Source organism: Pieris napi, chromosome 23 (genome assembly GCF_905475465.1).
Source record: "Pieris napi chromosome 23, ilPieNapi1.2, whole genome shotgun sequence".
NCBI classification, from domain to species: Eukaryota; Metazoa; Arthropoda; class Insecta; order Lepidoptera; family Pieridae; genus Pieris; species Pieris napi.
Genome location: NC_062256.1, coordinates 2,302,384 through 2,329,376, shown reverse-complemented (window position 1 = coordinate 2,329,376; position 26,993 = coordinate 2,302,384). Strand labels below are relative to the sequence as shown.

General features: G+C 36.1%; 1 protein-coding gene across 2 annotated transcripts in view; it reads left to right on the top strand.

Moving 5' to 3' along the window:
- LOC125061098 (monocarboxylate transporter 13-like) overlaps positions 1–26,700 on the top strand; it is a 43,962-nt gene extending 17,262 nt beyond the window's left edge. The window contains exons 5-8 of one of the 2 annotated variants that reach the window (XM_047666308.1): positions 14,453–14,579; positions 16,140–16,319; positions 17,298–17,424; positions 24,549–26,700. In XM_047666308.1, the coding sequence (XP_047522264.1) occupies positions 14,453–14,579; positions 16,140–16,319; positions 17,298–17,424; positions 24,549–25,709 (1,595 nt within the window). In that variant the 3' untranslated portion in view covers positions 25,710–26,700. Of the gene's footprint in view, positions 1–14,452; positions 14,580–16,139; positions 16,320–17,297; positions 17,425–21,651; positions 23,708–24,548 lie in introns of those variants that run through there. The other variant, XM_047666309.1, reaches the window with a different exon arrangement.
- Positions 26,701–26,993: the final 293 nt, after the last annotated feature.

Here is a 26,993-nt window from a genome sequence, read left to right as displayed (position 1 = left end):
GATAGTGGTACAATTAGATCGAACAACAAGAAAAATCCGCACAATTAGCCATATACAAATAGGCATGCAAATCTTTATATATATAATTCTTCTGTGAGTGTGTATGTCACTGAACTTCTCTCGTTTGACTGGACCGATTTTGATGAAATTTTTTGTGTGTGTTCAAGGGGATCTGGGAATGGTTTAGATTCACAAATCAGCCCGCCAGATGGCGCTGCAGTCGGTACTTTCATACTTTGCTTTACTAATTGCTTGAAATATCATGCAGGACAACGTCTGTCGGGTCCACTAGTGTCATATAAATTTTTTGCAATGTCATATAATAAGAACATTAACATAACATACATATAATACATATGTGAGCTTTCCATACGAAACTTTGTCTGTATAAGATGTCCCATACAACACTTTTGAATGGCAATAAGCTTAAAAAAATATTGGTTGTTTGTAAAGTAGGTTTACGATCGAGATGTTTACGTGATAACGTCTTATTGGTGATATAAGTTTTTGGGAAGTAAGGAATTAATGAAGATAACAAATCTCCATTCGTTTGTATGCCGCTAGAGTGAGAGAGACGGAAGATCGGTCCACTCACTCGAACGCTATGCCAGCCTCCGCTCATGAGGATTCCGCGTGACAAGTTTCACGGAATGACTGGCAGCGCTCGAGATGAGACGGGAGATCGATCCGTCTCTCTCTCGTTATACCTGCGATCGCGCTCGTGAGGTTTTGGTGTGACACAAGTTTCTGAACATGTCACCCGACTAAAACGATTTTAAAGACGTTATCACGTCAATAAGACTTAGAATTTGTCTATTAATTTCCTGGTGTTACCCAGTACTCGCCTTATCACCCGACAAAACTTTTTAAAATCGAAGCGTCATTTGCCGATATGGATTTCGTAGTCGATGTCTGTGAACTCAGACTTAGATGAAAAAAAAGAGAAAAGAATACTTGGTAACACCCCTTATGGAGTCACAGGCTACTAAGTGGATAGTTCTACACTTTGTTCTCATCCCGTAAGAGTAAGTTACTTTTAGTTTCGTCACTTACCTTCGTACAAATACTGGCAAACTTTATGAGCATTAAACAAAGGAGTGGGGGAAAGTTTGCGCAGCGCGGGACACAAACGTGAACTGATTTACCAATCACGCGATGTCGATCACTCTCCCGCCGCCGCACACGCGTTTTGTAGGAGTTGGCATCATTGGTATTTGTTTTGTACGAGTTGGAATCACTGTTTATCTGATTTGTACGAGTTGTCATCACAGTGTATTTGTTTTGTAGGAGTTGGCATCATAGGTATTTGATGTTTAGGAGTTGGCATCATTGGTATTTGTTTTGTACGAGTTGGCATCACTGTTTATCTGATTTGTACGAGTTGGCATCACTGTTTATCTGATTTGTACGAGTTGGCATCACTGTTTATCTGATTTGTACGAGTTGGCATCACTGTGTATTTGATTTGTAGGAGTTGGCATCACTGTATATATGTTTTGTACGAGTTGGCATCACTGTGTATTTGATTTGTAGGAGTTGGCATCACTGTGTATTTGATTTGTAGGAGTTGGTATCACTGTATATATGTTTTGTAGGAGTTAGCATCACTGTATATATGTTTTGTACGAGTTGGCATCACTGTATATTTGATTCGTAGGAGTTGGCATCACTGTGGTTTTTTTTGTAGGAGTTGGCATCACTGTGTATATGTTTTGTAGGAGTTGGCATCATTGGTATTTGTTTTGTACGAGTTGGCATCACTGTGTATTTGATTTGTAGGAGTTGGCATCACTGTGTATTTGATTTGTAGGAGTTAGTATCACTGTATATTTGATTCGTAGGAGTTGGCATCACTGTATATTTGTTTTGTAGGAGTTGGCATCACTGTGTATTTGTTTTATAGGAGTTGACATCACTGTATATTTGATTTGTACGAGTTGGCATCACCGTATATTTGATTTGTACGAGTTGGCATCATTGGTATTTGATTTGTACGAGTTGGCATCACTATGTATATGTTTTGTAGGAGTTGGCATCACTGTATATATGTTTTGTAGAAGTTGGCATCACTGTGTATTTGAATTGTAGGAGTTGGCATCATTGGTATTTGTTTTGTACGAGTTGGCTTCACTATGTATATGTTTTGTAGGAGTTGGCATCACTGTGTATTTGAATTATAGGAGTTGGCATCACTGTGTATTTGAATTGTAGGAGTTGGCATCACTGTGTATTTGAATTGTAGGAGTTGGCATCATTGGTATTTGTTTTGTACGAGTTGGCATCACTATGTATATGTTTTGTAGGAGTTGGCATCATTGTATATATGTTTTGTAGGAGTTGGCATCACTGTATATATTTTTTGTAGGAGTTGGCATCACTGTGTATTTGAATTGTAGGAGTTGGCATCATTGGTATTTGTTTTGTACGAGTTGGCTTCACTATGTATATGTTTTGTACGAGTTGGCATCACTATGTATATGTTTTGTAGGAGTTGGCATCACTGTATATATGTTTTGTAGGAGTTGGCATCACTGTATATATTTATTATTATTATTATTTAATTAACACACTGGCAGCTTTTAATAAGCTGATGCGCGTGTATTATGGGATTTGGAGAAACTTGTCCAGTCTATTTTTAAAGGTGTTCACAGATGGTGCACTGATCACACTTTCCGGAAGCCTATTCCAGTCGGCCACTACACGGTTTGGGAGAAAGTTCTTTAGGGAATTTGTGTTGTGTTGAGTGGTCTTAAGTTTTAAAGAACTACCCCTCAAATGCGTATTTTCAATTAAAATGAAGAGCTTCTCAATTCCTGGAACATTATAGTGGCCAGTGAGGATTTTATAGGTTTCAATGAGATTTCCTCGTAATCTCCTACTTCCTAAATCAGTAAGGTCAAGTGCTTTCAGACGCTCATTATAAGATTTCTTCCTGAATGACCTGATCATTTTCGTGGCTTTTCTTTGAACCCTTTCAAGCAAACTAATATCCTTTATGAAATAAGGATCCCAAATGCTGTAGGCATACTCTAATAGTGGTCTAATGTAACATTTATATATCTTTAAGAGTGTTCTTGGTGACAGGCATTTGAATGATTTTCTCACTAAATAGAGCATGGAATTAGCCTTTTTCACTATATTCATAATGTGACATTCCCACTTCAAATCACAACTGATGGTAACACCCAAGTCTTTTTGCGTGAATACTGGAATTAACTGCTGTTGACCTGTATATATGTTTTGTAGAAGTTGGCATCACTGTGTATTTGAATTGTAGGAGTTGGCATCATTGGTATTTGTTTTGTACGAGTTGGCTTCACTATGTATATGTTTTGTAGGAGTTGGCATCACAGTGTATTTGAATTGTAGGAGTTGGCATCATTGGTATTTGTTTTGTACGAGTTGGCTTCACTATGTATATGTTTTGTAGGAGTTGGCATCACTGTGTATTTGAATTGTAGGAGTTGGCATCACTGTGTATTTGAATTGTAGAATTTGGCATCATTGGTATTTGATTTGTACGAGTTGGCATCATTGGTATTTGATTTGTACGAGTTGGCATCACTATGTATATGTTTTGTAGGAGTTGGCATCACTGTATATATGTTTTGTACGAGTTGGCATCACTGTATATATGTTTTGTAGGAGTTGGCATCACTGTATATATGTTTTGTAGGAGTTGGCATCACTGTGGATTTGAATTGTAGGAGTTGGCATCATTGGTATTTGTTTGTACGAGTTGGCTTCACTATGTATATGTTTTGTAGGAGTTGGCATCACTGTGTATTTGAATTGTAGGAGTTGGCATCACTGCGTATTTGAATTGTAGGAGTTGTCATCATTGGTATTTGTTTTGTACGAGTTGGCTTCACTATGCATATGTTTTGTAGGAGTTGGCATCACTGTATATATGTTTTGTAGGAGTTGGCATCACTGTGTATTTGAATTGTAGGAGTTGGCATCATTGGTATTTGTTTTGTACGAGTTGGCATCACTATGTATATGTTTTGTAGGAGTTGGCATCACTGTGTATTTGAATTGTAGGAGTTGGCATCATTGGTATTTGTTTTGTACGAGTTGGCTTCACTATGCATATGTTTTGTAGGAGTTGGCATCACTGTATATATGTTTTGTACGAGTTGGCATCACTGTTTATCTGATTTGTACGAGTTGGCATCACTGTGTATTTTTTTTTGTAGGAGTTGGCATCATTGGTATTTGATTTGTACGAGTTGGCATCACTTTGTATATGTTTTGTACGAGTTGGCATCACTGTGTATTTGAATTGTAGGAGTTGGCATCATTGGTATTTGTTTTGTACGAGTTGGCATCACTATGTATATGTTTTGTAGGAGTTGGCATCACTGTGTATTTGAATTGTAGGAGTTGGCATCATTGGTATTTGTTTTGTACGAGTTGGCTTCACTATGCATATGTTTTGTAGGAGTTGGCATCACTGTATATATGTTTTGTACGAGTTGGCATCACTGTTTATCTGATTTGTACGAGTTGGCATCACTGTGTATTTTTTTTTGTAGGAGTTGGCATCACTATGTATATGTTTTGTAGGAGTTGGCATCACTGTATATATGTTTTGTAGGAGTTGGCATCACTGTGTATTTGTTTTGTAGAAGTTGGCATCATTGGTATTTGATTTGTACGATTTGGCATCATTGGTATTTGATTTGTACGAGTTGGCATCACTATGTATATGTTTTGTAGGAGTTGGCATCACTGTGTATTTGTTTTGGACAAGTTGGCATCATTGGTATTTGATTTGTACGAGTTGGCATTATTGGTATTTGATTTGTACGATTTGGCATCATTGGTATTTGATTTGTACGAGTTGGCATCACTATGTATATGTTTTGTAGGAGTTGGCATCACTGTGTATTTGTTTTATAGGAGTTGGCATCACTGTGTATTTGTTTTGGACAAGTTGGCATCATTGGTATTTGATTTGTACGAGTTGGCATTATTGGTATTTGATTTGTACGAGTTGGCATCATTGGTATTTGATTTGTACGAGTTGGCATCACTTTGTATATGTTTTGTACGAGTTGGCATCACTGTGTATTTGAATTGTAGGAGTTGGCATCATTGGTATTTGTTTTGTACGAGTTGGCATCACTGTGTATTTTTTTTGTAGGAGTTGGCATCACTGTGTATTTGTTTTGTAGAAGTTGGCATCATTGGTATTTGATTTGTACGAGTTGGCATCACTATGTATATGTTTTGTAGGAGTTGGCATCACTGTGTATTTGTTTTGGACAAGTTGGCATCATTGGTATTTGATTTGTACGAGTTGGCATTATTGGTATTTGATTTGTACGAGTTGGCATCATTGGTATTTGATTTGTACGAGTTGGCTTCACTATGTATATGTTTTGTAGGAGTTGGCATCACTGTGTATTTGAATTGTAGGAGTTGGCATCACTGCGTATTTGAATTGTAGGAGTTGTCATCATTGGTATTTGTTTTGTACGAGTTGGCTTCACTATGCATATGTTTTGTAGGAGTTGGCATCACTGTATATATGTTTTGTAGGAGTTAGCATCACTGTTTATCTGATTTGTTCGAGTTGGCATCACTGTGTATTTGTTTTGTACGAGTTGGCAACACTATGTATATGTTTTGTAGGAGTTGGCTTCACTGTGTATTTGAATTGTAGGAGTTAGCATCATTGGTATTTGATTTGTACGAGATGGCATCACTGTGTATTTGTTTTATAGGAGTTGGCATCACTGTGTATTTGTTTTGTAGGAGTTGGCATCACTGTGTATTTGTTTTGTAGGAGTTGGCTTCACTGTATATTTGATTCGTAGGAGTTGGCATCACTGTGTATTTGTTTTGTACGAGTTGGCATCACTGTTTATCTGATTTGTACGAGTTGGCATCACTGTGTATTTTTTTTGTAGGAGTTGGCATCATTGGTATTTGATTTGTACGAGTTGGCATCACTGTGTATCTGATTTGTACGAGTTGGCATCACTGTGTATTTTTTTTGTAGGAGTTGGCATCACTGTGTATTTGTTTTGTAGAAGTTGGCATCATTGGTATTTGATTTGTACGATTTGGCATCATTGGTATTTGATTTGTACGAGTTGGCATCACTATGTATATGTTTTGTAGGAGTTGGCATCTCTGTGTATTTGTTTTATAGGAGTTGGCATCACTGTGTATTTGTTTTGGACAAGTTGGCATCATTGGTATTTGATTTGTACGAGTTGGCATTATTGGTATTTGATTTGTACGAGTTGGCATCACTTTGTATATGTTTTGTACGAGTTGGCATCACTGTGTATTTGAATTGTAGGAGTTGGCATCATTGGTATTTGTTTTGTACGATTTGGCATCATTGGTATTTGATTTGTACGAGTTGGCATCACTATGTATATGTTTTGTAGGAGTTGGCATCACTGTGTATTTGTTTTGGACAAGTTGGCATCATTGGTATTTGATTTGTACGAGTTGGCATTATTGGTATTTGATTTGTACGATTTGGCATCATTGGTATTTGATTTGTACGAGTTGGCATCACTATGTATATGTTTTGTAGGAGTTGGCATCACTGTGTATTTGTTTTATAGGAGTTGGCATCACTGTGTATTTGTTTTGGACAAGTTGGCATCATTGGTATTTGATTTGTACGAGTTGGCATCATTGGTATTTGATTTGTACGAGTTGGCATCACTTTGTATATGTTTTGTACGAGTTGGCATCACTGTGTATTTGAATTGTAGGAGTTGGCATCATTGGTATTTGTTTTGTACGAGTTGGCATCACTATGTATATGTTTTGTAGGAGTTGGCATCACTGTGTATTTGAATTGTAGGAGTTGGCATCATTGGTATTTGTTTTGTACGAGTTGGCATCACTATGTATATGTTTTGTAGGAGTTGGCATCACTGTGTATTTGTTTTGTACGAGTTGGCATCACTGTTTATCTGATTTGTACGAGTTGGCATCACTGTGTATTTTTGTTGTAGGAGTTGGCATCATTGGTATTTGATTTGTACGAGTTGGCATCACTGTGTATCTGATTTGTACGAGTTGGCATCACTGTGTATTTTTTTTGTAGGAGTTGGCATCACTGTGTATTTGTTTTGTAGAAGTTGGCATCATTGGTATTTGATTTGTACGATTTGGCATCATTGGTATCTGATTTGTACGATTTGGCATCATTGGTATTTGATTTGTACGAGTTGGCATCACTATGTATATGTTTTGTAGGAGTTGGCATCACTGTGTATTTGTTTTATAGGAGTTGGCATCACTGTGTATTTGTTTTGGACAAGTTGGCATCATTGGTATTTGATTTGTACGAGTTGGCATTATTGGTATTTGATTTGTACGAGTTGGCATCATTGGTATTTGATTTGTACGAGTTGGCTTCACTATGTATATGTTTTGTAGGAGTTGGCATCACTGTGTATTTGAATTGTAGGAGTTGGCATCACTGCGTATTTGAATTGTAGGAGTTGTCATCATTGGTATTTGTTTTGTACGAGTTGGCTTCACTATGCATATGTTTTGTAGGAGTTGGCATCACTGTATATATGTTTTGTAGGAGTTAGCATCACTGTTTATCTGATTTGTTCGAGTTGGCATCACTGTGTATTTGTTTTGTACGAGTTGGCAACACTATGTATATGTTTTGTAGGAGTTGGCTTCACTGTGTATTTGAATTGTAGGAGTTGGCTTCACTGTGTATTTGAATTGTAGGAGTTAGCATCATTGGTATTTGATTTGTACGAGATGGCATCACTGTGTATTTGTTTTATAGGATTTGGCATCACTGTGTATTTGTTTTGTAGGAGTTGGCATCACTGTGTATTTGTTTTGTAGGAGTTGGCTTCACTGTATATTTGATTCGTAGGAGTTGGCATCACTGTGTATTTGTTTTGTACGAGTTGGCATCACTATGTATATGTTTTGTAGGAGTTGGCATCACTGTGTATTTGTTTTGGACAAGTTGGCATCATTGGTATTTGATTTGTACGAGTTGGCATTATTGGTATTTGATTTGTACGATTTGGCATCATTGGTATTTGATTTGTACGAGTTGGCATCACTATGTATATGTTTTGTAGGAGTTGGCATCACTGTGTATTTGTTTTATAGGAGTTGGCATCACTGTGTATTTGTTTTGGACAAGTTGGCATCATTGGTATTTGATTTGTACGAGTTGGCATTATTGGTATTTGATTTGTACGAGTTGGCATCATTGGTATTTGATTTGTACGAGTTGGCATCACTGTGTATTTGTTTTGGACAAGTTGGCATCATTGGTATTTGATTTGTACGAGTTGGCATTATTGGTATTTGATTTGTACGAGTTGGCATCATTGGTATTTGATTTGTACGAGTTGGCTTCACTATGTATATGTTTTGTAGGAGTTGGCATCACTGTGTATTTGAATTGTAGGAGTTGGCATCACTGCGTATTTGAATTGTAGGAGTTGTCATCATTGGTATTTGTTTTGTACGAGTTGGCTTCACTATGCATATGTTTTGTAGGAGTTGGCATCACTGTATATATGTTTTGTAGGAGTTAGCATCACTGTTTATCTGATTTGTTCGAGTTGGCATCACTGTGTATTTGTTTTGTACGAGTTGGCAACACTATGTATATGTTTTGTAGGAGTTGGCTTCACTGTGTATTTGAATTGTAGGAGTTAGCATCATTGGTATTTGATTTGTACGAGATGGCATCACTGTGTATTTGTTTTATAGGAGTTGGCATCACTGTGTATTTGTTTTGTAGGAGTTGGCATCACTGTGTATTTGTTTTGTAGGAGTTGGCTTCACTGTATATTTGATTCGTAGGAGTTGGCATCACTGTGTATTTGTTTTGTACGAGTTGGCATCACTGTTTATCTGATTTGTACGAGTTGGCATCACTGTGTATTTTTTTTGTAGGAGTTGGCATCATTGGTATTTGATTTGTACGAGTTGGCATCACTGTGTATCTGATTTGTACGAGTTGGCATCACTGTGTATTTTTTTTGTAGGAGTTGGCATCACTGTGTATTTGTTTTGTAGAAGTTGGCATCATTGGTATTTGATTTGTACGATTTGGCATCATTGGTATTTGATTTGTACGAGTTGGCATCACTATGTATATGTTTTGTAGGAGTTGGCATCTCTGTGTATTTGTTTTATAGGAGTTGGCATCACTGTGTATTTGTTTTGGACAAGTTGGCATCATTGGTATTTGATTTGTACGAGTTGGCATTATTGGTATTTGATTTGTACGAGTTGGCATCATTGGTATTTGATTTGTACGAGTTGGCATCACTTTGTATATGTTTTGTACGAGTTGGCATCACTGTGTATTTGAATTGTAGGAGTTGGCATCATTGGTATTTGTTTTGTACGATTTGGCATCATTGGTATTTGATTTGTACGAGTTGGCATCACTATGTATATGTTTTGTAGGAGTTGGCATCACTGTGTATTTGTTTTGGACAAGTTGGCATCATTGGTATTTGATTTGTACGAGTTGGCATTATTGGTATTTGATTTGTACGATTTGGCATCATTGGTATTTGATTTGTACGAGTTGGCATCACTATGTATATGTTTTGTAGGAGTTGGCATCACTGTGTATTTGTTTTATAGGAGTTGGCATCACTGTGTTTTTGTTTTGGACAAGTTGGCATCATTGGTATTTGATTTGTACGAGTTGGCATCATTGGTATTTGATTTGTACGAGTTGGCATCACTTTGTATATGTTTTGTACGAGTTGGCATCACTGTGTATTTGAATTGTAGGAGTTGGCATCATTGGTATTTGTTTTGTACGAGTTGGCATCACTATGTATATGTTTTGTAGGAGTTGGCATCACTGTGTATTTGAATTGTAGGAGTTGGCATCATTGGTATTTGTTTTGTACGAGTTGGCATCACTATGTATATGTTTTGTAGGAGTTGGCATCACTGTGTATTTGTTTTGTACGAGTTGGCATCACTGTTTATCTGATTTGTACGAGTTGGCATCACTGTGTATTTTTGTTGTAGGAGTTGGCATCATTGGTATTTGATTTGTACGAGTTGGCATCACTGTGTATCTGATTTGTACGAGTTGGCATCACTGTGTATTTTTTTTGTAGGAGTTGGCATCACTGTGTATTTGTTTTGTAGAAGTTGGCATCATTGGTATTTGATTTGTACGATTTGGCATCATTGGTATCTGATTTGTACGATTTGGCATCATTGGTATTTGATTTGTACGAGTTGGCATCACTATGTATATGTTTTGTAGGAGTTGGCATCACTGTGTATTTGTTTTATAGGAGTTGGCATCACTGTGTATTTGTTTTGGACAAGTTGGCATCATTGGTATTTGATTTGTACGAGTTGGCATTATTGGTATTTGATTTGTACGAGTTGGCATCATTGGTATTTGATTTGTACGAGTTGGCTTCACTATGTATATGTTTTGTAGGAGTTGGCATCACTGCGTATTTGAATTGTAGGAGTTGTCATCATTGGTATTTGTTTTGTACGAGTTGGCTTCACTATGCATATGTTTTGTAGGAGTTGGCATCACTGTATATATGTTTTGTAGGAGTTAGCATCACTGTTTATCTGATTTGTTCGAGTTGGCATCACTGTGTATTTGTTTTGTACGAGTTGGCAACACTATGTATATGTTTTGTAGGAGTTGGCTTCACTGTGTATTTGAATTGTAGGAGTTGGCTTCACTGTGTATTTGAATTGTAGGAGTTAGCATCATTGGTATTTGATTTGTACGAGATGGCATCACTGTGTATTTGTTTTATAGGATTTGGCATCACTGTGTATTTGTTTTGTAGGAGTTGGCATCACTGTGTATTTGTTTTGTAGGAGTTGGCTTCACTGTATATTTGATTCGTAGGAGTTGGCATCACTGTGTATTTGTTTTGTACGAGTTGGCATCACTGTTTATCTGATTTGTACGAGTTGGCATCACTGTGTATTTTTTTTGTAGGAGTTGGCATCATTGGTATTTGATTTGTACGAGTTGGCATCACTGTGTATCTGATTTGTACGAGTTGGCATCACTGTGTATTTTTTTTGTAGGAGTTGGCATCACTGTGTATTTGTTTTGTAGAAGTTGGCATCATTGGTATTTGATTTGTACGATTTGGCATCATTGGTATTTGATTTGTACGAGTTGGCATCACTATGTATATGTTTTGTAGGAGTTGGCATCACTGTGTATTTGTTTTATAGGAGTTGGCATCACTGTGTATTTGTTTTGGACAAGTTGGCATCATTGGTATTTGATTTGTACGAGTTGGCATTATTGGTATTTGATTTGTACGAGTTGGCATCATTGGTATTTGATTTGTACGAGTTGGCATCACTTTGTATATGTTTTGTACGAGTTGGCATCACTGTGTATTTGAATTGTAGGAGTTGGCATCATTGGTATTTGTTTTGTACGAGTTGGCATCACTATGTATATGTTTTGTAGGAGTTGGCATCACTGTGTATTTGAATTGTAGGAGTTGGCATCATTGGTATTTGTTTTGTACGAGTTGGCTTCACTATGCATATGTTTTGTAGGAGTTGGCATCACTGTATATATGTTTTGTACGAGTTGGCATCACTGTTTATCTGATTTGTACGAGTTGGCATCACTGTGTATTTTTTTTTGTAGGAGTTGGCATCACTATGTATATGTTTTGTAGGAGTTGGCATCACTGTATATATGTTTTGTAGGAGTTGGCATCACTGTGTATTTGTTTTGTAGAAGTTGGCATCATTGGTATTTGATTTGTACGATTTGGCATCATTGGTATTTGATTTGTACGAGTTGGCATCACTATGTATATGTTTTGTAGGAGTTGGCATCACTGTGTATTTGTTTTGGACAAGTTGGCATCATTGGTATTTGATTTGTACGAGTTGGCATTATTGGTATTTGATTTGTACGATTTGGCATCATTGGTATTTGATTTGTACGAGTTGGCATCACTATGTATATGTTTTGTAGGAGTTGGCATCACTGTGTATTTGTTTTATAGGAGTTGGCATCACTGTGTATTTGTTTTGGACAAGTTGGCATCATTGGTATTTGATTTGTACGAGTTGGCATTATTGGTATTTGATTTGTACGAGTTGGCATCATTGGTATTTGATTTGTACGAGTTGGCATCACTTTGTATATGTTTTGTACGAGTTGGCATCACTGTGTATTTGAATTGTAGGAGTTGGCATCATTGGTATTTGTTTTGTACGAGTTGGCATCACTATGTATATGTTTTGTAGGAGTTGGCATCACTGTGTATTTGAATTGTAGGAGTTGGCATCATTGGTATTTGTTTTGTACGAGTTGGCATCACTATGTATATGTTTTGTAGGAGTTGGCATCACTGTGTATTTGTTTTGTACGAGTTGGCATCACTGTTTATCTGATTTGTACGAGTTGGCATCACTGTGTATTTTTGTTGTAGGAGTTGGCATCATTGGTATTTGATTTGTACGAGTTGGCATCACTGTGTATCTGATTTGTACGAGTTGGCATCACTGTGTATTTTTTTTGTAGGAGTTGGCATCACTGTGTATTTGTTTTGTAGAAGTTGGCATCATTGGTATTTGATTTGTACGATTTGGCATCATTGGTATTTGATTTGTACGAGTTGGCATCACTATGCATATGTTTTGTAGGAGTTGGCATCACTGTGTATTTGTTTTATAGGAGTTGGCATCACTGTGTATTTGTTTTGGACAAGTTGGCATCATTGGTATTTGATTTGTACGAGTTGGCATTATTGGTATTTGATTTGTACGAGTTGGCATCACTGTGTATCTGATTTGTACGAGTTGGCATCACTGTGTATTTTTTTTGTAGGAGTTGGCATCACTGTGTATTTGTTTTGTAGAAGTTGGCATCATTGGTATTTGATTTGTACGATTTGGCATCATTGGTATTTGATTTGTACGAGTTGGCATCACTATGTATATGTTTTGTAGGAGTTGGCATCACTGTGTATTTGTTTTATAGGAGTTGGCATCACTGTGTATTTGTTTTGGACAAGTTGGCATAATTGGTATTTGATTTGTACGAGTTGGCATTATTGGTATTTGATTTGTACGAGTTGGCATCATTGGTATTTGATTTGTACGAGTTGGCATCACTTTGTATATGTTTTGTACGAGTTGGCATCACTTTGTATATGTTTTGTACGAGTTGGCATCACTGTGTATTTGAATTGTAGGAGTTGGCATCATTGGTATTTGTTTTGTACGAGTTGGCATCACTATGTATATGTTTTGTAGGAGTTGGCATCACTGTGTATTTGAATTGTAGGAGTTGGCATCATTGGTATTTGTTTTGTACGAGTTGGCTTCACTATGCATATGTTTTGTAGGAGTTGGCATCACTGTGTATTTGAATTGTAGGAGTTGGCATCACTGTGTATTTGAATTGTAGGAGTTGGCATCATTGGTATTTGTTTTGTACGAGTTGGCATCACTATGTATATGTTTTGTAGGAGTTGGCATCACTGTATATATGTTTTGTACGAGTTGGCATCACTGTTTATCTGATTTGTACGAGTTGGCATCACTGTGTATTTTTTTTTGTAGGAGTTGGCATCACTATGTATATGTTTTGTAGGAGTTGGCATCACTGTATATATGTTTTGTACGAGTTGGCATCACTGTTTATCTGATTTGTACGAGTTGGCATCACTGTGTATTTGTTTTGTACGAGTCCGCTAGGTATTTCCTTTCGCGAACTAGCGAGCTGTGGACCGGCTTCCATGGTAGGGCTTCCCTGGTAGATACGACATCCATTTTAAAAGAGCATACTTCTCCCTAAGGCAAGGCATACATTTACATGGGTGGTTGTTCATGATCTGTAGGTGCCTTTTATGGTAGAGTCTGGCTAATGAAAGAAGATACTGAAAAAGCGCGGCAAATTCAAAAAAAATAGTATGGTATCCCTAAAAATTTGATATATTTTGTGGATGAAACTTACTTGATACTTGATTTTATTTTATTATTTTTTACATTGATGGTAACTGTATTTCTATGAAATTAAATACTATACGTATTTAGTCTTTTACTATTGATACTTAAAATAATTAGTATTGCATGGAAAACTGAAACTATATTTATTATAAAACACAACTTTCGGAATAATCAAATCCTGCGAAAGACACGAAATATTCTATCAAATAAAACAAAGTTTAGGCTATTATTCCGTTAACTATTCGGAAAAAATATTTAATAGAAATAAAAATGAGTAATTCCATGAAGTATCAAGACAGTAAATCATACTAACCTGAGAAATTCGATGACATTCTGTGTTGCCATCCGAAAGTTTTCAAATAATTCAATCTTCTTTCATTAGCCAGACTCTAGTAGGCTCGATTGCCGTATGATATTCTGGGCTGATCTCCTATAAAGAAAAAACCAGAGGCAAATATGTACTCATTGTTATAATTATTTTCAGGTCCACTATCGTCAATTCTATCTGTAAGATGGTCGTATCGGACAGTTACTTTAATTGGAGGCAGTTTTGCAGCCTTCGGAATGATTTTCAGCAGTATGGCGTATTCAATAGGTTATTTGTATATTAGGTAAGTGAATTTATATAATTTGTATTGACAGCTACAAAGGTCAAAAGTTTTTGGTACACTGAATACAAATGTTTGGTTAGGGCCTTTTCACACGTACCACAACCACACCACGACCACAACCCCACCTCAACCACACCACGTGGCCGGGCGTATATTTTGTATTATGAATAGGACTATTCACACGTACCACATTTTGCAGTCGATATCGACCGTGTGTATGATACCGTCCACATCGCAACCACAACGTGACCACCAGCGGTACTGCGAACTAGTGGCCGACCACATCGTAAAAAAAACGTTGTGTAAACGCAACGACAGTGCGCGCCCGCCGCTTTTGCTCTCGAAAAAGTTTCCTCTTCGAATCCCATGAGTTTGGTCAGTCAACTCCGGCTTTCATAGCGGAAACACGTTCCGCAACTGTGTCTGCACACGACGTCACCGCATCGCAACTACTGGCAACAATGCAACCACATCGACATTTTGTCGGTACCACAACGCAACTACAAAAGCTGCAGCGACACTATTCACACGTAACCACTGTTTCACAGCATTTTGTCGTTGCGACATTGGTGTGGTTTTGGTATGTGTGAAACAGCCCTTAGACAAGGTTTTTTACTATTTTTTTAGAAAATAATAGTATTTCTAATAAGTAATTTGTTATGTTTAACATTAGTAACAGGAATAGGTATATTTTTTTTAAATCAATAATGGGCTGGTATAAACAGATCACAAAAAATAAACGAGTCGAATCTGGATTTTTTTATTTTGTATAAAAAAATTAACAGTAAATTTTAAAACATGCAGAACCTGTTACGTTTAGGAAAGACAAAAATATCGTAATTGACGGTAAAATATTTACACTTCATTACATTTATGGAAAAACAAATAACATAATACATAGGACTTATAAGGGGATGCAACGGGCGGCCCTATCGCTAACAAGCGATCTCTTCCAGGCAACCTTAGCAAGGAAAAAAGCAAAAAAAAAAAGAAATATGATGGGTAAAGTGCAAGAATAACCAAATATTATTAAAAAAATGGAAATGTGAGCCGTCACGGGACGCCTGGCAGAAACATCGACATTATTTCGTTAAAGTAATATGCAGAAAAGAACAGATTGTGATAGGAACTAAATATGTCATAATGATAAAATTTTCCAGATAACGATGACTATTTATTGAATAAACATTTACTTTCATTAAATACAAAAATTTACGAATTCATTTCAAATCGTGACTACTTAATTCGTTTAATCATCGAAATACACACACCGTACACACTACTGTATAATGTATATATATACCATCATATAGCGTGGCGATGCGTCGCCATGGCATGCGTCGCCACGCCAGAAATCGGTTTTACGTGCGGCTATAGATGTTTCATATCAAACAATCTAAAAAGCTAATCTGACATGAATTGTTATGCAATACAAAAGAATAATAAATACAATAAACAAAAATCTGAGCAGGATATCACATGGTTAAGAAATGTTTATACAGAAGAGTTTTAAAAGATATTTCACATACATATTACAAAAAAAATCTTTTTTTTTTTTAGTTTTGGCGTCATGGTGGGTACAGGAGCGGGGCTGGCCTTTCCCCCCACAGTATACATCGTGACGTCATATTTCGTTCGTCTCCGGGGATTAGCAAACGGGATTTGTATGTCTGGTTCTGCGTTTGGCAGTATCATAATACCACCAGTATTGAGATACTTATTGGAGACGTATGGTTATACGTGAGTATTTTATTATTGGCTCGAGTTAAGTAACATTAGTTAAGTTATATATATATGTACTAGCGGACGTGGTCCTGCATGATATTTCAAGCGATTAGAATATTAACCAAAGTATGAAAGTACCGACTGTAGCGCCATCTGTCGGGCTGAGTTGTGAATCTAAACCATCCAACCACCCAAACGCATACAAAAAAATCCATTCAAATCGGTCCAGCTGTTTAAGAGAAGTTCAGTGACATACACACGTACAGTAGAATTATATATTATGTAAGCTATCCTATCTTTTAATATATATAATCTCTCTAAACTCCTAATCTACTGAACCGATTTCAATCAAATTTGCACACCGTGTGCACTTTGATCTAACTTAAAAGATAGGATAGCTTACATCTCAATTTATACCCGCAATATTATTTTATTGCAAAATATTTGTTTATTATTTGATAGTCACAATTCTAACAGATGGCGCTGTGTTGAAAGTAACATAAGCTACAATTTAATGGCATAAAGCATGGTGGTCCCCATGACTGGTGTTCTCCTACCGTTTCCCATGAAAAGTTTACTACTATGTAATATAACAAAAAACTTAGCCACAGAAATGCTTGGCCGAGTCTGCTAGTATCTAATAAAGTAATTTGTATTGAATTATTTCTTTGGTTACATATGAAAAAATAGCAAGATTTTTAATATTTTAAATTATTTAAGTAATGCTCTGTTTTTCTTTCGCGCTAATAAGTAAATTTTTTCGTGTGTACCAATAACTAAATTCATAAGTAATGTTACGCCTAAGTTTTGTATAAAAAATGATTACAAGTTCCTCGTACAGTGGAAGAGTCGTTATGCTTGCGTTGATTTTTTTTTTTACTTTCAAATGAACTTTTTTTCTCGCAAGTTCCGATACAAATAACAAAAATTGCGAATTTAAAAAAAAATTGCAGAATTTTTTTTTTTGTAATGGCAATTTGACGTATGTTTCAGGGGTGCAGTGCTGATCCTCGGTGGTATTACGCTTAATGTGTGGGCTGCTGCGTTACTCTTTCAACCGGTGGAAGAGCATATGGTGAAGAAATTCAAAGAACCCGAGGAGGATGAAGAAGGGCCGCAGGTAAGAAAAAAATGTGTCACGACATTACTTCCTTAAAACAGTTGTTTATTAATATCGTCATAGCCAATTAATAGAAGACCTGTATTTTTTTTACCGGTATCTCTATTAGCCTTAAGGACCTTTACAGCTCAGCTCGGCTATTATGGCGACCGTAGCTCGGCTGGAATGGACGTTTCTACCGAGACCTCGGCTTGGAGGGTCGCGGGGTGGTCATTTTTTTAACGAAAATTTTTTTTTTCTATCGGCAAAATACATGCTACGGGCTCTCGCTAGTTAGCGATATCTTCCAGTTATACAATAACAAATAACAGTAGTACAATAATTAATACTATTTGTAGTTTTAACTATTCGTTTTTAAGTACTATTCGTAAGATTATGTTTGTTTTAAATCATAACTAGTATGCGAATAAGAAAAAATTGACACGACCAAATTTTTTTAAATACTTTCTAAAGTATCTCTGAACGAAATTTGGCAAGAGTCGTTAGAAGCGCAAGAGTTCTTGCCAAGTTGCGAATTGTTTTAAAAAGGTGTTTTGAAAATGAAACGAACATAAGGAATGGTGATTTCTTCTCATAAAGTAAGATATTTCATTTTTTATTCATGTCAAGTTGTCGAAAAGGTATTTTTGACAATTTACATTTTTACGCTAATATTGCTTCATTGTGTTTGTGTGGGTGGCAGTCTAAAACTTGTCAAACTCTGTGTTTGTCATCCTAAAATCATTAATGTATTAAAAATTCACCGAAATACTAATCCATTTAGAATATGCTTGTTTAATCTGTCAGCAAATGTGTAGTCTGTATGCACGAAAAAAATTGTCTTTGGTTTACAAATATAATAGATTTAATAACGGAAAGAAACAATATTTATTTAACTCGACATTTTGAAAGCACAATTTCGTTATATCATCATCATTTCTGGACGTAGGGTCCTCCAGCACTGGCCAGACCACCTAGTCAGTGGGCGGACCGGGGTCTTTTGTACTGCCGAGGTTTCCATTCAAGTCTGTGGATCCATCGGTTCTTGCCCATGCGCGCTATGTGGCATGCCCGCCGTTTAAAGGTTGCGACAGCCCTTGCGTCGCTTAGGTCTTTTCAGGTTATATTATCAGTGGTCTAAATAAATAGTAAATTAAAATAATGGAGTCACTATAAACTATGAAATAGTCGTTAATCTGTAGATCTTTATTGACAAATCGAAACCACAGGTTACACTAATTAGACTTTGACGTTAGTTTGACATATATGATTTAAAAATGAACTTAGAAAATATTAATAATGGGATAGCAAAAAAAATTCTGGTAATTTTATTAAAATCACTTAATTGTATAATAGTTTTATAATATACGTATATTTAATATAATTTACTAGTTAAAATTTGACCTTACATAAGCTGTATATAAACATTGACAATGGCAGCTGACAGTAACGCCATTGTTCCGACATATAATAAATAAATAAAAATACAGTAAATTATAACACGGTACTTTTATAACGCATTTTCATATTACGCGATTTCAATTCCTTAGGATAGGATTTCACACATTATATTTCTGTCCTGTGGTATAATAATTTGTACGCACTTATTCCGTTCATTTTTTTTTTCTTAATATTCGATTTACATTCCCTTTAACGAAAAAAGTTAAACGTAAATCTTGATAACGCGTTATATGGGGTCATACAAGCTATGCGAGAATACTCCTACAAAGCGGAACCAATATACCGTGTTATAGGACAGATAACTGTAGCATTCCTTTTCTTTCGTGGTGAAATGCGTTACGCATACGCTCCCGCGGCACGGTTGCCTGATGGTGAAGGGTTATGGGTCTCGCTGCTGTGCATACCCACTAAAACCCCACGGCGCCACCAGCAATCGCCCGAGGCAGGACATGGTAACAGCTTGGACTTGTCCGCATCCAGCCACGCGATCAGCCGTTAATATCACGGTCCTCTACGGCCACGAATGATGTGGTATGGACCTTGGCACAGCAAGGGCCTTTCACATCGGCCAATTCGCCCTGTTTTATAAAGCCGGGGGAGGCTGGGGACAATGCTTGCAGGCGTGCGTCAGCATCTTTTCTTTTGGACGCATGAAACCCTGTTCCCCCGCTGAAGCGAGTGCGTTACGCAAGGCGTTGCACGGTGAAACGGCGACGCTGTGGTCTGCTACGGTGGCTGTGGGATTGACCTCCCTGGCCATCTCCGCCTCTTCTTACGGCGCATGACGGCTTCGCAGAACTGTAGCATTCCTATCCCTATAGTCGTATTTTTAATTAGACGAAGCCAACTGACAGTAGCTAATGTCACTTTGTAAAATAATGTTGCCATATGTAAAGTAATAGTGATGCGTTCAGTTCTTGTTCAATCAGATGAATGAACAATGAGTGTGAATAGTCAATCATTTCAAACAATAAAAGAATGTTATTTCTATTTCAAAATTGTATAAAAGTGCTCTGATATAAGTTAGGTACTAGTACTATGTAACTACAATCAGTTTTTTGACGTCTTATTACAAAGCGCGGCGCGGCGACTAGTGCCATCACCGATCATTAATTCAGGGGTTTTTACTTTGTCACAACACTATTTTTATTTCATTAAAAACTGACAACACCGTAAACGTCAGTTGATATCGTCTAATTAAAAATTCGACTATACGTGTTGACACGCTCCGTCATGCGTCATATTACGTTGACCAATCACAACTCAACGATTCGTCCGCAGTTTTACGTTCTCACTTCAATGCTTTCAAAATGTCAATTAAATATATTTAAGTTATAAACTCATTAACCAATTAACTATAAAATAATTTCTTACTAACACTGTTTAATTCCGAGACTGTCACTTACATTCATTATCACAGCTTTGCACGACACTAACGCATATGGGTTCCAATATTTAACTACAACTACTTTAACGAATGGTAAATATAGGAACCGGCCATTAATAATCACTTTCCCTAACGTGTGAAGTTTCATTTTCAAAGGACATTTTATACGCTTAGTTATAAAGTTAGTTTAGAAAGTGATTATGGGCGGATAGCGCCGGCTTTTGGTATAGATTTAACATCTTTGGGAGTGGCAATGTAACCAAATTTTATTAGTATGTATAGATACCGGCAAATATCTTAAACAAATTGCCTTGCCTGCACAGAAGCGAATTTTAGGTATCTTTGTGGTGCGCGGCGGCGGGAGAGTGACGTGTCGATCGCGTGATTGGTAAATCAGTTGACAACTTTCCCCCACTCTCTTGTTTAATACTCAAGAAGTTTGCCGGTATCTGTACTTTAAGTTTAGGTGTATTTTGGGACTATGGCCAACTTGATGCTCTATGTGGAAACGTTTCTAAATTGATTTAGTACTGGATAGTAAATATTGCACATCGGATCGCATTCGGAAGTAAATGGTGATTCCCATGTCCAATTATTAGATTGATTGTATCAGAATTTCAATTCAAACCAAGGGGTAAATAGATTTGACACATTGTGAAGCATGATTTAAGGGTCAAAATCGAGATTTACACCTAACTAAAAATATGTTAAAATCTTGTACGTTTTTAAGTCTTTAAAACTAGTGCAATGTTAGTATAACAGAAAAGCAGCTTAAATCTGTGTTGCTAATTTTGTGTCAACCTTTGACTTTGACATTTTAACAAGATCTTTCATTTTGACACATCAAAACACGCGATCTGAGGCCCCTATATATAATTTCAAGAGCTGTTAAACCATTTTTTCTATTTGACACATTTGACAGCACTTTAGATGAGAGAATTAGAATATAGAGCTGAAGTTTCCAATTTCATAGATAATTAATATCTAATAAAACAGTACTACAGATAAAGAAAACACTTTTTTACCGGATTGAAGTTATGTATTATTCTAAACTTATAATTATTCTACATAAGTGCGTGGTCACGTGAGTTATTTCTGCCAAAACCCTCCATCTTTTAGTCGATATCAACTCCGGAGAAATAAATACAGAATATACAACTTTTTCCACAGCTGTGATACTTTTTGACATTCAACACCTTTTGTCTTCAGGCACCGTGACCACGCACGCTGTAAAGCACGCGAAACGTCGGAAAAAAATTTAATTATGTAAAATAATCATAAGTTTATAATAATACATAACTTCAATCCGGTAAAAAAGTGTTTTCTTTAAATGTGTAAAAATTATGTTAATAAAACACAATACTAAGTACTACAGATTCTAGCGAATTTTTTCTTTACAGGACGACATATTGTTCGAAGAAGAGGAACCAATTGAGACGTTCAATCTACGTTCAGAAAAACAAAATGGAGAACCTAGCAAGGAGACCTCTGAGAGGACCCTTTCACAAGTTCAAATACACACGCCACGCACAAATTCCACACAAAACCTACGTAATAACGCTTCCAAACGGAAGCTTTCGTACACTCGTCCCATCCCAAAACCCACCAGTACAGCTTCCATGGCCCTCGATGGCGTACCCGACAGCAGAAAACTCGGTTCCACTGAAACGTTCAGCAGACGGCTTAGTACCACCAGAAGGAACATGTCAACCACCAGTTTCGCCTATGTCTCCACGCCGTTCCACGGTTCTACTCTATCAGCCTTCGATCAGCCCAACGAATTTGCCTCCCAATTTTCCCTCAAGTCCATAACGGACAGCGTTGCAGATGTCGCGTACTGCTGCTTCTGCTGCAAGCGGAAGAAACGGAAGGAGCCAAATAAATTTTTTGACGTTTCCCTTCTGAGCGATCCGACGTATTTAGTTATTTTGATTTCCAGCAGCACAGTCGCCATTTCGGTTACGAATTTTATTATCCTCCTACCCTCGTACGCGCAAAACATCGGGTTCGATAAGTCGCAGGGCGCGTTATTACTCAGTACGGTGTCGGCGCTCGACTTGGTCGGACGTATCGGCGGCTCCGCGTTGTGCGACCTGAATATTGTACCGAAAACCGTGTATTTTGTCGGCGGTCTATTCTTTTCCGGTATTATATTAGCCATTATACCGTTTTTGCATTCGTATACAACGCTGAGTATTTTCTGCGCGCTGTTCGGTTTGACTTCGGGTGTAAATAACGGTGTTACAACTTTAGTAATGGCCGAAATTTTGGGAGTGGATCGGTTAATGTCGACTTACGGTATTAGTTTATTTGTCAACGGTCTGTTGCAGTTGATAGGGCCGCCAGTCTGTGGTCTATGGTTCGAGCACGATAAAAACTTTGTCAATATGTTTGTTACTTTTGGGTTTATTTTCATAGCGGGGTCGTCTCTATGGTTGTTTATGCCCATAATTAATAGACGTAAAAAGAAGATGGAGGGCCAACATGTGTAGCGTACAAATTAATTTTTAGGGTTTTTTTATACTTTTAGTACTAATGAAATTTTACGCGCAAATGTATTTAGCACAATTTTGAATTATATCTATTAAGATATTTACGAATTTATAAAGTTTATTAAATATATTCGTTTACATCGAGGCTTCAATTAGTTTTTGCCAAAAAATAATTTTATAGTGGGTCACGTGACATTCACAAAATTCTTGCAAAATGAAATAGGAAACTTCAAGCGTGAGATTCAGAGTCGAAGCTTGGCGTGAACTATGACTCGTATGACAAAGAATTGGATTTTACATACCGAAGTCGTACTTAGCGCTAAGTATCGACTCCGAATATCACCATTATATGAGAGTTACCTTTGTGTATCCTAAGTAGTGATGTCGAACTTAATTTAATCTAACGAATTTTTAACAAGTATTTTATATATAGTTACCTTTTCTAGTTTTAAAGCGAGTTACTATATATTAAAACTCAATTATTTTTTATATGATAGACCCTTAATAACATTTAGGACACCCGAAACAGTCAATAGCAAGTATTTTCGTTAAAATTATAAAGATAAATTTTAAATTCAAGTATCAAAATTCGTCAGTCCCAATACGTTTCAATATTTTTAATATAATTAAATTTCTGACAAAAATTATGTAATTATTTGTCCAATAATTTACTACAATTTTTGGATTTCGAGAACTGTCAAAAGTCAGTGAAACTTGACACACGGCTGTCTTTGGTTGACGCGAGCAAATTTAAATAATTTATTTTACACAGATAAAGACGAATTTATAACGTTTTGACGTTTCGAGTGCCGATTGAGGTTACACGAGGCAGTCTTGATTTATTATTCCTATTCGTATTTTTACGAGAGATGTGATTAAGCAATATTTGCATACTTGTTACAGCACAATGTATGTTACTAATTAGGTGATTTGTATTGTTATGTAAATAAATATTTTGATATTTTTAATGTGTTTTTATTTAGAGACTGGCTAGGGAAAGAAGACAACGAAAAAGCGCGGCTAATTAAAAAAAAATAAGTATGGTGTATCCCTAATAGTTTGATATATTTTGTGGATTAAACTTACTTGATACTTGATTTTATTTTATTATTTTTTACATTGATAGTAACTGTATTTCTATGAAATTAAATACTATTTAGTCTTTTACTATTGATACTTAAAATGACTAGCATTGCATGGAGAACTAAAACTATATTTATTATAAAACACAAGTTATTCGGAATAATCAAAATCAGAATCCAAAAAATTAATTAAACAAAGTTTAGGCTATTATACCTGTTAACTATTCGGAAAAAATATATAATAGAAATAAAAATGAGTACATGCATGAAGTATCAAGACAATAAATCATACTAACCTAAGAAATTCAATGACATTCTGTTTTGCCATCCGAAAGTTTTCAAATAATTCAATTATCTTCTTTCACTAGCCAGACTCTACAACATAATAACGTTAGTACAATCCTAGAATAAAAGTAAGATTGAAACACAGATAATACAGGTATTTTTTTATTTAATAGGAGACAAATGGGCAGGAGGCTCACTTGATGTTATGTGATACCACCGCCCATGGGCACTCACATTGCTAGGCCTTCAAAATATATACATCATAGGATTCATACAATATTTTTAATTTAGCTTACTCTCTCAGATTAGTATATGTTCAAAATAGATTTCAGTACTGGATAATATAAAATGTAAGACAATCAATACAAATTGCTGTCAATAATTATCAAAGTAATTGTTTTCAAACCATAGATAAATAAATAATTAATACTTTTTCAGTTGGAACCTTTTATGGAAGAAGACCCTAGTGATTTGAATCTCTCAAACCCAAAACTGGTGTTCACCTCTGAGGATGATCAAGAAAAGCAGCCGAACGGATCCCCGCTAACACACAAGCCAAAATCTAACACACACTTAGACGAGAGAAATGATGTCGTAAGGTCTGTGAGCTCCGCCCAAGTCAACGAAAGGATTCGTAAAGTATCAACCTCCAAGGGCCTCCAGCATATATCCAGCAAGGCTTCCAATCTTCCAAGCAATCCATCCTTTCTGGAATCCGTTCCAGAGGGAAGGGCCAGTCGCGTCAATTCTCAAGAGGGTTTCGGCAAGAAGTTGTTGCCGAAAACGCCCAAACGCAGCCCTTCCACCTCAAGTTTCCAGTATATGTCTACGCCATTCCATGGTTCCACTTTATCCGCGTTTGAGAAACCAAGCGAATTCGCCTCGCAGTTTAGCCTAAAATCCGTCACAGATAGCTTAGCCCCCATAACCTACTGTTGCGGCTGCAGAAAGCGTAAAGACGACGGAACGAAGAAGGAGCCAAACAAATATTTCGATTTAAATTTATTAAAAGATCCAATTTATTTAGTGATATTAATATCGAACTGTACTAACGCAATATCATACACAAATTTCATCATTTTAGTTCCAGCTTACGCGCAAGAATGCGGTTTTGACAAGTCTTTAGGCGCGTATTTGTTGTCTATAATATCGCTGCTCGATTTGGTTGGCAGAATTGGAGGATCCGCGCTGTCAGACGTGGTGTCAACACCGAAGCGTTACTTTTTTATAACCGGCCTATTACTCTCTGGCATAAGTTTGTCTATGATCCCGTTAGTTTCTAGTTATACGGCGATCAGCGCGTTCTGTTCTGTTTTTGGGCTTGCATCGGGGATAAATACTGGTATCACCGCTCTAGTTATGACGGAGATGTTGGGTACAGAAAGATTGATGTCTTCTTATGGTATAAGTTTGTTTGTAAATGGCATATTGCAGCTGATCGGTCCGCCCATTTGTGGAATATGGTTTGAACGTACAAAATCGTACAAGTCGTTATTTGTTACACTCGGGTTTATATTAAGTTTCGGCGCGTCACTGTGGATCTTTGTACCGTTCATTCTAAGACGTAGGAAGAGGTTGGAAAATGCTGAAAAGGCGTAATTTAGCGAGGAAAATGGGTTTTAGTCTTAGGTGTAAAGAATCATTGTGATAATTCAACTTTGAATGCATTCGTTTTACACTCAGTATTTAATGAAAAACATAAATGTTATAGTAATCATGTGATATACCTTTCCCTCGAATAAATAATAATAATTCGCACAGAGGATGTACAGCCAATTTATGTTTGTATAGCGCCATGCTTTATAATGCTACCAAATTAAAGAGTCAATAACCCACTCAAATACTTATAATTGGTGCTAAATTACTATGAGTAATTAGTACGAGATTTGGGAGATAATCTGAAATGTCACAATTATATTGAATTTCACTTTAATAATTAGTTAATTTTTATTTCAATTCCTAATAGATGGCGCTAAATTAAAATATTATTGGGACATTGTAATCTGTCAATTTATATTTAAACTGCCTTAATAGATTAACTTTAACCAAATAATATAATTAAACGTTTTCCATGTTACTCATTAAAATATTTTGTAATTTGTTTGAATCAAAAACATTTGCGTGTTTATGTATTTGCATAAATACTAGAGATTGTTTTTTCATTACTAATAATAAATCATCACAATTCGAGATAAAAAGGGTTCTTTAAACAGTTATTGTAGAAAAGTATCGTTATTAATGTTCCTGAAGTGTTGCCAAGTTTTTTATTGTACTTATTTAGATAATTTTACATCACCTGGCGAAAATCAACAAACAGCTTGTCTATTATTCTTTGTTGATATTGACTTTTATGTTTTAGAAAACGACGAACAAAATGATTTAAGTAATATGCATTAATTTTAGTTTACGATTTTTATATTAGCGTAATTTTATATGTTAACTCATAGAATTGCTTTTACAAATAATTAAATGTCTAATATTAGGATTTCTTATAATTATTTCAAAGTATTTTTCATATATTATTTCTTAATATAATGTAAATCAACTTATATACAGGTTTTGGAACTTTTAAATATATTTTTTAATCGATTAACATTGTTTTATTACTGGTACAGTAAAACCCCTGTTTTTCTACGTTTTCACATCTGTGTTTTTACGTTCATCAAAATGCGTTACTTTAAAGACATAATGAAACAAATTTGCCAAAGAACTTTTACTTAACGTCTCTGCACAAAATTTGTACGAAAAACTTGCTTTCATGATTCTGCTGTTTTTTCAAACAAATATTTGCAGATATTATCCACTAATAATTTGAAGCTTGGGATTAAATAAAACAAAATAATTCTTATAAACATATATTGATCACAATGTTAGAGATATGTA